General features: G+C 42.9%; 1 protein-coding gene across 1 annotated transcript; it reads left to right on the top strand.

Moving 5' to 3' along the window:
• Positions 1–2580: 2580 nt before the first annotated feature.
• On the top strand, positions 2581–12210 carry LOC311104016 (chromobox protein homolog 1-like). Its single transcript, XM_084145663.1, has 6 exons — positions 2581–2798; positions 5243–5407; positions 9033–9207; positions 11503–11686; positions 11801–11895; positions 12046–12210. The coding sequence occupies exons 2-6, from the start codon at positions 5293–5295 to the stop codon at positions 12188–12190; spliced, it is 714 nt and encodes a 237-aa protein (XP_084001789.1). The 5' UTR covers positions 2581–2798; positions 5243–5292; the 3' UTR covers positions 12191–12210.
• The last annotated feature ends 223 nt before the right edge of the window (positions 12211–12433 follow it).

Below are 12433 nucleotides of genomic sequence, written 5' to 3'. Positions count from 1 at the left end.
GTTGGTATTCTTCGGCTTGCAAGGACCCCCTTTTTCCTCCAAACATAACGATGGTCATTATGGCCAAACAGTTCTATTTTTGTTTAATCAGACCAGAGGACATTTCTCCAAAAAGTACGATCTTTGTCCCCATGTGCAGTTGCAAACCGTAGTCTGGCTTTTTTATGGCGGTTTTGGAGCAGTGGCTTCTTCCTTGCTGAGCGGCCTTTCCGGTTATGTCGATATAGGACTCGTTTTACTGTGGATATAGATACTTTTGTACCGGTTTCCTCCAGCATCTTCACAAGGTCCTTTGCTGTTGTTCTGGGATTGATTTGCACTTTTCGCACCAAAGTATGTTCATCTCTAGGAGACAGAACGCGTCTCCTTCCTGAGCGGAATGACGGCTGCGTGGTCCCATGGTGTTTATACTTGCGTATTATTGTTTGTACAGATGAACGTGGTACCTTCAGGCATTTGGAAATTGCTCCCAAAGATGAACCAGACTTATGGAGGTCTACCATTTTTTTCTGAGGTCTTGGCTGATTTTTTTTTATTTTCCCATGATGTCAAGCAAAGAGGCACTGTGTTTGAAGGTAGGCCTTGAAATACATCCACAGGTACACCTCCAATTGACTCAAATGATGTCAACTAGCCTATCAGAAGCTTCTAAAGCCATTACATCATTTTCTGGAATTTTCTAAGCTGTTTAAAGGCACAGTCAACTTAGTGTATGTAAACTTCTGACCCACTGGAATTGTGATACAGTGAATTATAAGTGAAATAATCTGTCTGTAAACAATTGTTGGAAAAATTACTTGTGTCATGCACAAGGTAGATGTCCTAACCGACTTGACAAAACTATACAGTAGTTTGTTAACAAGACGTTTGTGGAGTGGTTGAAAAACAAGTTTTAATGACTTCAACCTAAGTGTATGTAATCTTCCGACTTCAACTGTACCATGAGAGTTAGGATTTGTTGAAAGTTCCCACCAAAGTCACCTCCTTCCTACATGTAATGATGTAATAGACTTGGGGTCCTGGGTGAATAATGGGCTCCCTGTTAAAAGGGGTTGCTATTGGCTAATGAAGCTGAACGTGTTGTCTGTCCTGTCCTCCACCCCCTCCGCATCTCCTTCCTCTCCCCACTTACTCATACTTCTAATGCAGACACCATATGTGTGCATGTGTTTGTGTACATGCAAAAGGGGGTAGGGGTGCATATGTGTGTTTGGAGGGGGAATAGGTGTGTTTGCATGCATGTGTGTGCGTGTGTGTGTGTGTATGTGTGTGTGGTGTGTATTCATGTATTTGAAGAACACATATGTTACCCAGCCTCAGGATACAGGGTACATGATCACACCACTTGTCATCCTGCCTGACCCTTAACGCTTCGCCACACAGTCAAATCAATTCAGGATCTACATAAACAAATATACATTATACTGTCCACCTGCCCATATAGACCAATGAGTTCATTCTTTCTCCTCTATTTTAATCGTATCCAATTGATTAAATTAACGGTTTTGATGGGAAATGGAGAGACATTTGCATTTCCATTCAAAAAGTACAGGTATAGTTGGACAGCTCATTTTTTGTGTGTCAAATGAACAAAGAGGATATGACCCTATGTGTGTTGACAAGATCACATACTGTAGATGTGGGAGAGCAGCAGAAGAGATCCTGTTTAATGGCTTTTGTTCGTGCAGATACAAATAATCATCATCATACACACAAACACATACACACACACGTTGGATACAGTGTCAGCTGCAAGGCCAAGCTCTGCAGCAGTGTAGTCTTGTTTTTAACAAAACTTTGACTGGTGCGTGTGCAGGTAATGCAAGCTTTTTACTGATATTTTGTTAGTACGCATCACTGCCCAGCTCTAAATCATTTACACATTAATGTTGTGTTTTTTCATCTGTTCCTTTTTATTTACATGACAACATAATGAATGCACATTTTGTTGTCTATCTCTGGAAGCATTGTTTTTCTGGGCTATTGACTGTTAACTATTATGATTAATCAAACAATTAACAGGATTGCTTCTAATGATATCCCAGAGGACACAGAGAGGGGGAAATGGCAGCTCTCATGGGTGACATCTTCATCAAAGGTGTGAGTATTTTCACATACAGCAGTTTGTCAGTCGTGACAAAATGTGACATCGAAGATGCTATAACTTCAGAATATGTATGATATAAGTGTCAGTGCAGTCATGCAAGTGCAGTCAGTTAAATATACATCTGGCAATGGAGAAGGAAAAGGGAAAGTCTGCCAGTCGCTTTTCACTAACTGAAGTCAGTGAAGGCTAACCAGCCTAAATGAATAGAGAGAGATACATGGAGAGCAAGGTGGGGGGAGACGAGTTCAGGCTTCAACAACTGGTTGGTGTCATAGGTTTTTGAATTTTTTATGGTACATTTATGAATCAAGCCTGAAATTCTAGAGTATAGAACCAAAACATTGAAAAATAAAGATAATCAAACATCTTTGAATAATATGTTTATAATAGAGAAAAGAAAGAAAAAGAAAATGTGTAAAGACTTCATCTCCCATGGTGCCATACAATAACACGCTGCGTAGCCACGCTCTGCCGGAGTTGGCGGGTACGAGGGAGGCGCTGGATGGCTTTTGTCTGTAGCTTTACGCAAAAACGAGAAGAGTGTCCTTTTAAAATAGATTTTACAAGCTGGTATTTACATAAGATAAGCACAATTTTTTTTGGATAAAACATTGGTATCCTACTGCTTTTCATTTGATAAAATTAACTACATTTCCGACAATTCATTCATTAGAGTCAATTCTCTGTAAAGGTAAGTGGCTAGTTACTTCACCATAGCGGTTTTCCCCCACAGCGTTAACCTTCTATTATGCACAATGCGTAATAAACATGTTTCAGCAGGCGAATATATTGACATTGCAATGTGCATGTTGCTACGTTGTTGCATGCGGATTCTGTTTTGAGGATTCAATTGCAATGTTTTCGCGCGAGTTCGTGTAGCTTGCTCGTGCTGTGATTCAGGTCAACATGGACGACTAGTCATTCCGTTTCGAGAGCTGTGGGGGAAAAATTCCTAACACCACCATTTCAAACGGGATCGGCTGATGGCATAGGGAAGGGGTTGGTTAATATATTGCAATTGTCTGTAGCCCTTTTCAGTTCCCGTGTATTTGACCCTGTTGTTACTTTGTTGCTCTGCTTGATTGCCCGTTATTGAAGTAGGAAAACAATTAGGTAGCTACATGTCATTACCCCCTTTCAGGCAGGAATGTGGCTCATCGAATTGGCTACTTATAAAAGAGAGGAAACGTCTTGTAGCAAAGAAATGACTGCTTATGAGACAAATATATTTGCATCGAAACGTGGCCAAATTCGCATCATTGATTGGCTTTGCCTGTTAAGAACATTATAGCCATTAGCGAACTGCAGCGTGCACCTAAGGGCAATGGAATCAGAAATGATCACCTTCTTGAAATTACTTACATTTTGAAACAAACTGTTGAATTGCACATCAAAGCTGGCACTCATAAATGCGTTGATTAGCCTACAAAATATTGGATGACATTGAAAAACTATGTCCTATTAAATTATGTTTTTAATACATTTGTGTTGTCAGTGTTTGTATGATAGTGATGCTTTACCCCTGCTTACACCAATGTTCAGTTAGGAGGGGGTGGGGTAAGCGTTTTATTGGTGTTGTGTTCTATAGGGTAAGAATCAGGGGTGTCTGTGTGCCCCCCCCCCCCTTTCTTCCTCCAGACATTCTCTTGTTCTCACCATGTTGTTTTCTGCCAGTGGTTTGTAGTGATTGTGTGCTTTAGTTGATTCGACTGTATGTGGCATAACTGGGCATTGATGTCTAGATTAGAAGCTTGACCCCTTCCCCTGCTGAATCTCATGTAATTTTATGTGCTTAACTGCTTGATTGCTGGTCTGATTGAAATGATTGTGCTTCTGACATGTTAAAACTGTCCTACCATATTGGTAGGTGTGCTTTAGTCTACACCACATCAAGGCTACAGCCCAATGGAATATTCAAGAACTCGTATAGTCCCTACCCCCTGCCTAGATCATGTATTCAAGATGGGTACCAACCCTTAGGGCTCTCCTCTGGGAATCACACCAACGGTGTACCATCATTTAGACTGTCTATTCATAAATATTTCTGGAAATAGTGATGACAAACCTAGTGATTCTAGTCAACTATGTGTTTTTCTGTGTATTTGTTTGCATTAGTTGCAGACTTGCAGTACAATCCATGCATGCCAGCTCTTTTAATAGAAACATAATATATTGCCGCTCCATGCGTTTTAGTACTGACCATGTAGTAGGAACTGTAGTCAAATCTTTTTTTATAACTAACCCAAGATAGACCACAGCCTGTTGTTTCCAATAGGCGCATATGAATCATAGTGGGCAGAGCCAAGCAGGAGCTAGCGAGATCCTATTGGTGTGCTCTAGCATGTCTGTTAAGGAAAGGAAAGCCTACTCTGAAGTGCTCGTGCAATAACTCATTTCGCCCTTGCGCGTGCAATAACTAACGCCCGTGCACAGAATTTTTTACAACTTTGGCAAAGGATAAAGTTGACAACGTAGTCCATTCTGTTTGTAACAGATTGTAGTTTTGGCACATAACTGTATTGAGATCAAATGTTTTATAGATGAGAAAATTCGCAGAATGTCGGCCAAAATCCGTCTCGCTCCATCTTCTCCCTCTGCCGACCACTGTGAGCTTCCTCTTATCACCATGTTTGGTGGTGAGTGGAAATGCCAACTGGATGCTTCACATTTATACATCCGATGAAACATCTGTCTCATTGTTCTATCTGTGCTGTAGTAGTATGCATATGTAACAGTTTTGCTTCCGTCCCTCTCCTCGCCCCAACCTGGGCTTGAACCAGGGACCCTCTGCAGACATCGACAACAATCACCCTCAAAGCACCGTTACCCATCGCTCCACAAAAGCCGCGGCCCTTTTGCAAAGCAAGGGAAACGACTACTTCAAGGTCTCAGAGCGAGTGACGTCACCAATTGAAACGCTACTAGCGCGCACCACTAACTAGCTAGCCATTTCACACCGGATACACATGCATTACGCGTTAGTAATCGATTGACTGTGAGAGATGATACCATGTGTTCTTCTTACCAATGCCATTCTCTCCTGCTTTCTGTGATTTCTCCCTGATGCCTCTGATCCATGCCCCCCCTTCCCATCACCCATGCCTAAGTAACCCCCTCCCCTCTCACCCTGTTTAGCTCTGTTGACAAGGAACCCGCTGGTTCCACTGCCTTCTCCCAGCCCGAAAATGAGCGAGCCTACCACTGCAGCTACAGAACCCCCTAGTGATGTGACCCCCAGTGTTACTACTACTACTGGTGTTACCACTGAAGGTGTAGATCAACTTTCTTCTAATGCAAACGGTAATCCATTGTTTCTGTCTTATGAATGTCATAGGGGTGGGTGGTGGACTGGCCAGCTTTGGCAGAACTTAAACGCCCACGAGTGGAAATTCAATTTTTTTAGGTAAAAGATGATGCCCATAGCTTACCCATGATGTTGCACAAGTATTTAAGTCAATTGCTTTAGTCAAAGTATGATATATTTGGGCTTGAAGTGGGAAATCCGAAGTGGTAACTTCAGATATTTTCTGTGTCAATGCGGTGTGTTTCCCCTTGAGATGACGTGCTAATACTTCTCATTTTTTTCAGGGCTGGGTTTTATTTGAATGTTACCACCAACCAGCATGGCATTGTTTAATAATCAGAAACACCTGCAAAGTTAGGGGTTGTTTTTTCACCTCCACATTTCAAATTATCATAATCCATTGGAGAATTTGTCAAGTTTCACTTTATTTTTTAGCTAGTCTGTATAAATAAAAATAAAAGCGCATTTTATAAATAGTAAAATTGCCTGAAATGCATTTTGGAACCCCAGTCCCCCCGTCGCCCCAAGATGAATGATTTTGACCACTAAAGTTTTGGGTGAATTCGTTTTGCATGGCTCGGTGCCACAGGTGGGCGGGGTTTGCTCATTTTTGACCATTTCATTGGTCCTAAGAAGAAATCTCCGCCCACCTGGGACAAGATGAACTTGCCCATTGCTTCACGACATGCTCCACTGCTTTGATTGGTGCAGCTAGAAACCACAATATCCTATAATGAAAAGGCACCCACGAAAGAAAATTCAAGGAACTTTTATATATTTTGTTGTGCTGTTACATTTGTATTGGTGTTTCGTGTCGGATGTGCTTAGGGTGTTGTTGCATGTCATTTGCGGCATGCATCATGAGCAAAGTTATTGTAGTCTCATTTCACTTCCTCTGTGAGAACCATGAGCACGGGCTGGTTTTGCTTGGCTGTACCGCAGCCAAACCCTGCCACTTTCCGTGTCCATTACAATGTAGAAAAACACATCTCTAGACCTTTCATAGTTATCCATATTACCGGAGCGTCATATTAAAACTTTCTATGGTGGATTAGCGGTCGCAATTTATGGAAAATCCCAGAATTTTTGAGACGGCAATAGATGGCTATGTCAAAGATACTGTTTTCCATCTGTGGCAAAGTTCTCTCTAAATGCTTATGACAAATCCAGCTCCAGAACCAGCCATAGCCACCTGGCTAATCATTTGAATACGGTGTAGTTAAAAAGACCTAGCAACAACAGATAACATTAGCTAGCTAGATAAGGTTAGCATGCTAGCTAGCTACAGTGGGGGAAAAAAGTATTTAGTCAGCCACCAATTGTGCAAGTTCTCCCACTTAAAAAGATGAGAGGCCTGTAATTTTCATCATAGGTACACGTCAACTATGACAGACAAAATGAGAAAAAAAATTCCAGAAAATCACATTGTAGGATTTTTAATGAATTTATTTGCAAATTATGGTGGAAAATAAGTATTTGGTCAATAACAAAAGTTTCTCAATACTTTGTTATTTACCCTTTGTTGGCAATGACACAGGTCAAACGTTTTCTGTAAGTCTTCACAAGGTTTTCACACACTGTTGCTGGTATTTTGCAGATCTCCTCTAGAGCAGTGATGTTTTGGGGCTGTCGCTGGGCAACACGGACTTTCAACTCCCTCCAAAGATGTTATATGGGGTTGAGATCTGGAGACTGGCTAGGCCACTCCAGGACCTTGAAATGCTTCTTACGAAGCCACTCCTTCGTTGCCCGGGCGGTGTGTTTGGGATCATTGTCATGCTGAAAGACCCAGCCACGTTTCATCTTCAATGCCCTTGCTGATGGAAGGAGGTTTTCACTCAAAATCTCACGATACATGGCCCCATTCATTCTTTCCTTTACACGGATCAGTCGTCCTGGTCTCTTTGCAGAAAAACAGCCACAAAGCATGATGTTTCCACCCCCATGCTTCACAGTAGGTATGGTGTTCTTTGGATGCAACTCAGCATTCTTTGTCCTCCAAACACGACGAGTTGAGTTTTTACCAAAAAGTTCTATTTTGGTTTCATCTGACCATATGACATTCTCCCAATCCTCTTCTGGATCATCCAAATGCACTCTAGCAAACTTCAGACGGGCCTGGACATGTACTGGCTTAAGCAGGGGGACACGTCTGGCACTGCAGGATTTTAGTCCCTGGTGGCGTAGTGTGTTACTGATGGTAGGCTTTGTTACTTTGGTCCCAGCTCTCTGCAGGTCATTCACTAGGTCCCCCCGTGTGGTTCTGGGATTTCTGCTCACCGTTCTTGTGATCATTTTGACCCCACGGGGTGAGATCTTACCGTGGAGCCCCAGATCGAGGGAGATTATCAGTGGTCTTGTATGTCTTCCATTTCCTAATAATTGCTCCCACAGTTGATTTCTTCAAACCAAGCTGCTTACCTATTGCAGATTCAGTCTTCCCAGCCTGCTGCAGGTCTACAATTTTGTTTCTGGTGTCCTTTGACAGCTCTTTGGTCTTGGCCATAGTGGAGTTTGGAGTGTGACTGTTTGAGGTTGTGGACAGGTGTCTTTTAAACTGATAACAAGTTCAAACAGGTGCCATTAATACAGGTAACGAGTGGAGGACAGAGGAGCCTCTTAAAGAAGAAGTTACAGGTCTGTGAGAGCCAGAAATCTTGCTTGTTTGTAGGTGACCAAATACTTATTTTCCACCATAATTTGCAAATAAATTCATTAAAAATCCTACAATGTGATTTTCTGGATTTTTTTTTCTCAATTTGTCTGTCATAGTTGATGTGTACCTATGATGAAAATTACAGGCCTCTCTCATCTTTTTAAGTGGGAGAACTTGCACAATTGGTGGCTGACTAAATACTTTTTTCCCCCACTGTATGTATGTCCTTGAAATTTTCAATCCTTGGGTCCAGTCCCCATACCGGACACCTTAAAACTACCCCAGGAGCATACTAAACTCATCTAACCCCCTCTAAAAACATGGTCAGTTGGAGGATCTCTCTTTGAATACAGAAACCCATTGCCATGGTTTGGTTGGATTTACAGAGTTACAAAAACACAATTGAAAGTGGATCAGCTGGATATTAGTGATTCAGAGCCAGAGATCTTGAGGCACACAGAAGCCTACATCAGAGAGCCCGTCTCAGCATAATCCTCTACAATTCCATGAACCGTAATGAAGAAACGGTTGGCAAACTGGGTTGTTGATAAAAAGATACGAAGGTTGCCATGCTGGCACTGCTGCTTAATTGCAGAAAAGACACAATTTGTATTTTGATTGGCAAATCAAGTTCAACAGATGATTTGGACTTGAATCCTGCATTTTGGGACGAATTCCATCTGTATAATCTGACTCACTCAACATTTCACATTTACATTTTAGTCATTTAGCAGACGCTCTTATCCAGAGCGACTTACTGTTAGTGAGTGCATACATTTTCATACTGGCCCCCCATGGGAATCGAACCCACAACCCTGGCGTTGCAAGCTCCATGTTCTACCAACTGAGCTACACGGGACTCAACCTGACCATAGTGAAGTGTGCCCATAATTATTGGGGCCTATAGCCGTGAACCAAGGCTTTGGAGTCTAACCAAACTGTTCTGCACTCCTCCCCTTCACTAGAGCCCCCCAAGGAAGAGGTAAAGTTGGCGGCAACAGCAGGGAAGAAGCAGACCAAGAAGAAGGTGGAGGAGGTGGTAGAGGAAGAAGAGGAGGAATATGTGGTGGAGAAGGTGCTGGACCGACGGGTGGTAAAGGGACGTGTGGAGTTTCTGCTCAAATGGAAAGGCTTCTCAGAGTGAGTTAAGACTTAATGATTGTAATGCTACAGTCACATAAATTAAATTAGCATACATTACATACAATCCTGTATACATAAGCAATTTTTATTATAATTTTGCATCTCTTTATTGGAACCCATGGGGTAGTGGAGCTTGGGGTAGCTGGGGGTCTTGTCGCAATGCAACAGGAGTTGTCATATGCTCTGAGCCCTCCGGATCTGCAACAGGTCGGGCATATTGGTCACCATTTTCCTCACAGAGCATGTTGTGCAAGGTCTCCACTGTCTCTGGTTTGAGACAAATGGTGGTGTGGAACACTTGCCAGCAGTTGGCAAGTATGCCAAATGAGATCTCCACCGTTCTCTGCGCCCTACTCAGCCAAAAGTTGTAAACTCGCCGTTCCTTCCATTCGTCTGCTGGGAAACTGCTTCATGAGGTACTCCTTGAGCGGGAATGCCTCATCTGCGACCATGCAGTGTGGTGCATCTTGTTGACAGCCAGGTAGTGGTTCTGCTGGTAGGATGCTGGCTGTCCTGTTTTCAAGGGCATGTTGAAGAGGGCATCCCCCAAAAACACCTACATCAGAGACCATACCATTACAGCCAACGTCCACATACAGAAACCTGTACCTGAAAGAGAATGGTTGATGACAATTTTCAACAGAATATTGTACAAGTGGCAGCAACAAGCTGAATTGTGAGTACAATACATTTGAATATTAATTCAATTGGCAAAACTAACTTAAACCCAAACAGCAGATGTAGGCAATGAAAGATGGACAAAAAAAATACATGCTGTCAGCAAGGGTCATGAGGGCAATGGAGAATGTGTTCTTGTAGTATGTAGATCCACTGTTGGGTGGGGTCCGTACAGGGATGTGTTTCCCATCAAGAGGCCCCAAACAACTTGGGAAATTCCAATGTTGGACACTGGAGGTTGGAAACAAAATAAATATGAACTTGAACACAACTGTAACCTATAGCTGGGGAATCAAAGGGGTGAACATTTTTGGGTCCCCTGGACTATAGCACAGAAATATTAAGAGTACAACCTCATGTATGATGAATTACACAATAATTCCCCTCAGCCAAAACTTACCTTTAGATATTGGTCTTTCAACACCTCCATGAATGGCATTGCAAGTCTCTGGAATTATTTTAAAGACTGTTGCATGTTCAATACGAAATTCGAAGGACAGGCTCTTGTAGGTCTCACCTGCACAAAGACACAGATTACCAAATAAGGGTTACAAACCCAAGTAGCTAGTTAAGTTTTCAGCTAACAGACAGACCTCGTGTTTTATTTAGCATTTAAGAGCTCAGAACATTACATGGGCATCCTGAGAAAAATACAACCATGAAGCCAGCTGTATGCCTAGATGCTAGCCAACACCAAACATTTGAAAAATAGATACAAGAAACATTTTAAATCATGTTAACTAACTAACGTATTGTTTACATGTTTTGTGTGGCTAGCAAGTGAGCATACATAGTCAGCTAGCTAGTTTTTACTTGTCTTCATGGTTCTCTTTGTCACGCTGACCATCTAATATCAACATCAAACAGTTAAACATTAGGTTAGCTATCACTCACCAGTTGCCAGGAATCGCAGAAATGCTGTCCTTGAAATTAGTGTCTTGCTTCCCGATTTAGAGGGGCCACAAACTCCACTAGCTTACGGAATTGTTCAGGATACAACCGGGAAAGATTCTGGAACTGGGGTACATCACCCAACTCCAGCACCCTACACAAGTTTGCGTAGGCTCCTTTAGGGCCCTAGAAAATCTGTAATTTTTTCTGTTCGGGTTCTCCATATTTAATAGGGCACTACTCTTTGGGCTTGGCACTGCATCAGCCAAGGCCTGCTACCTAATCTCCTTTCCCTTGGTTGGATGTTTTTGCTCTTGTTGGTTGCTCTCGTCTTTCTACAAAAAGTAAATAGCCATCGCAAACACTTCCAGCTTTTTCTGGTCCATGGTGACACAGAGATGGACTTGCTTGGTTGGTCTTCAGCTGCATATTTGGCATCCGTCTGTTTTACTACTTTGTCTTCCAGTGTTGCGGTGGTAGTCCTGCCCCCCCCAACCCCCCCCCCCCACCTGCCCCTGCCCCTTTTTTTCATGCGCTATTAGGACCACATCGGACTGATCTCAATTGTTATATGGGCCATGGGCTAGGGAATAATTGGTTCTGGGGGGTTTGGATCCGAATCTGATGGTTGTAGCCCAGGTATAAATTGACCTTTACATGTAGTGTCTTCTTTTGGAAATTCAAGCTGTTGTAGCCTTTTTAACCTGTATTTGTTTGCCACAGTGAGGACAATACATGGGAACCGCAGGACAACCTGGATTGCCCTGACCTGATTGCTGAGTACATGCAGAATCATCATAACAAAAAAGAAAGTTACAAGAAAGAGTCTGGTGGCAAGAGGAAAGCTGGCGAATCTGACACAGAGGCAGGGGGTGAAGAAGGCAGGCCCAAGAAGAGGAAAGATGAGGTGAGAGCCTGTACTTGGTTTCAATATTAAAGAAAATGCCTGATTCTATATACTGTGATTGTAGCCTTGTACTGAACCTTCTCCCCCTTCTCTCCTTATCCATCACTCTGTCAGGCAGAGAAGCCCAGAGGCTTTGCTCGTGGACTTGACCCCGAACGGATCATTGGAGCCACAGACTCCAGTGGAGAGCTGATGTTCCTCATGAAATGGTGAGTTCTGGGCAGCATTGGGAATTTTACACTTTTCGCTATACGGTACTGGGAGAGTGGAAGGTTTGTCAAATACTAGTTGTCCCCTCCAAAAAAGTGGGACAAAAAAACTGGTTCAAGTGGCTTCACCCTTAAATTCTGTCTCCACAGGAAGAACAGTGATGAGGCGGACCTGGTGCCGGCCAAGGAGGCCAACATTAAATGTCCACAGGTGGTCATCTCCTTCTACGAGGAGCGTCTGACATGGCACTCCTACCCCACCGAGGAGGAAGAGAAGAAGGATGAGAAGAACTAGCCACAGGTCCAGGATGAAGGGGAAGGGGGTTCAGAGGGTGGGGTTTAGAGTGGAGGGGTGGGACAGAGAAGCTGATTAGTTTCAAAACCTTCTTTCTGCAAACCCGGACTGTTGAAACTAAAACAGAGGTTGACAGATGGGTAGGGATGAAGGGAAGACTTGTCAAGGAGGTGGGTTGGGGTTCATGGGTAAATAGAACTCGTAAGTCTCAAGATCATTTAATCAGGCCTCACTTTTGGGTGT

Source organism: Coregonus lavaretus (genome assembly GCF_964263955.1).
Source record: "Coregonus lavaretus genome assembly, chromosome: 2".
Lineage (NCBI taxonomy): Eukaryota > Metazoa > Chordata > Actinopteri > Salmoniformes > Salmonidae > Coregonus > Coregonus lavaretus.
This window is presented reverse-complemented; position numbering and strand designations above follow the sequence as displayed.

Coding starts and splice junctions, on each gene's coding strand:
- LOC311104016 (XM_084145663.1), top strand. CDS start 5,293: ATGAGCGAGCCTACCACTGCAGCTACAGAACCCCCTAGTGATGTGACC. Junction 5,408..9,032: donor ACTTTCTTCTAATGCAAACG/GTAATCCATTGT, acceptor CCCCTTCACTAG/AGCCCCCCAAGGAAGAGGTA. Junction 9,208..11,502: donor AAATGGAAAGGCTTCTCAGA/GTGAGTTAAGAC, acceptor TGTTTGCCACAG/TGAGGACAATACATGGGAAC.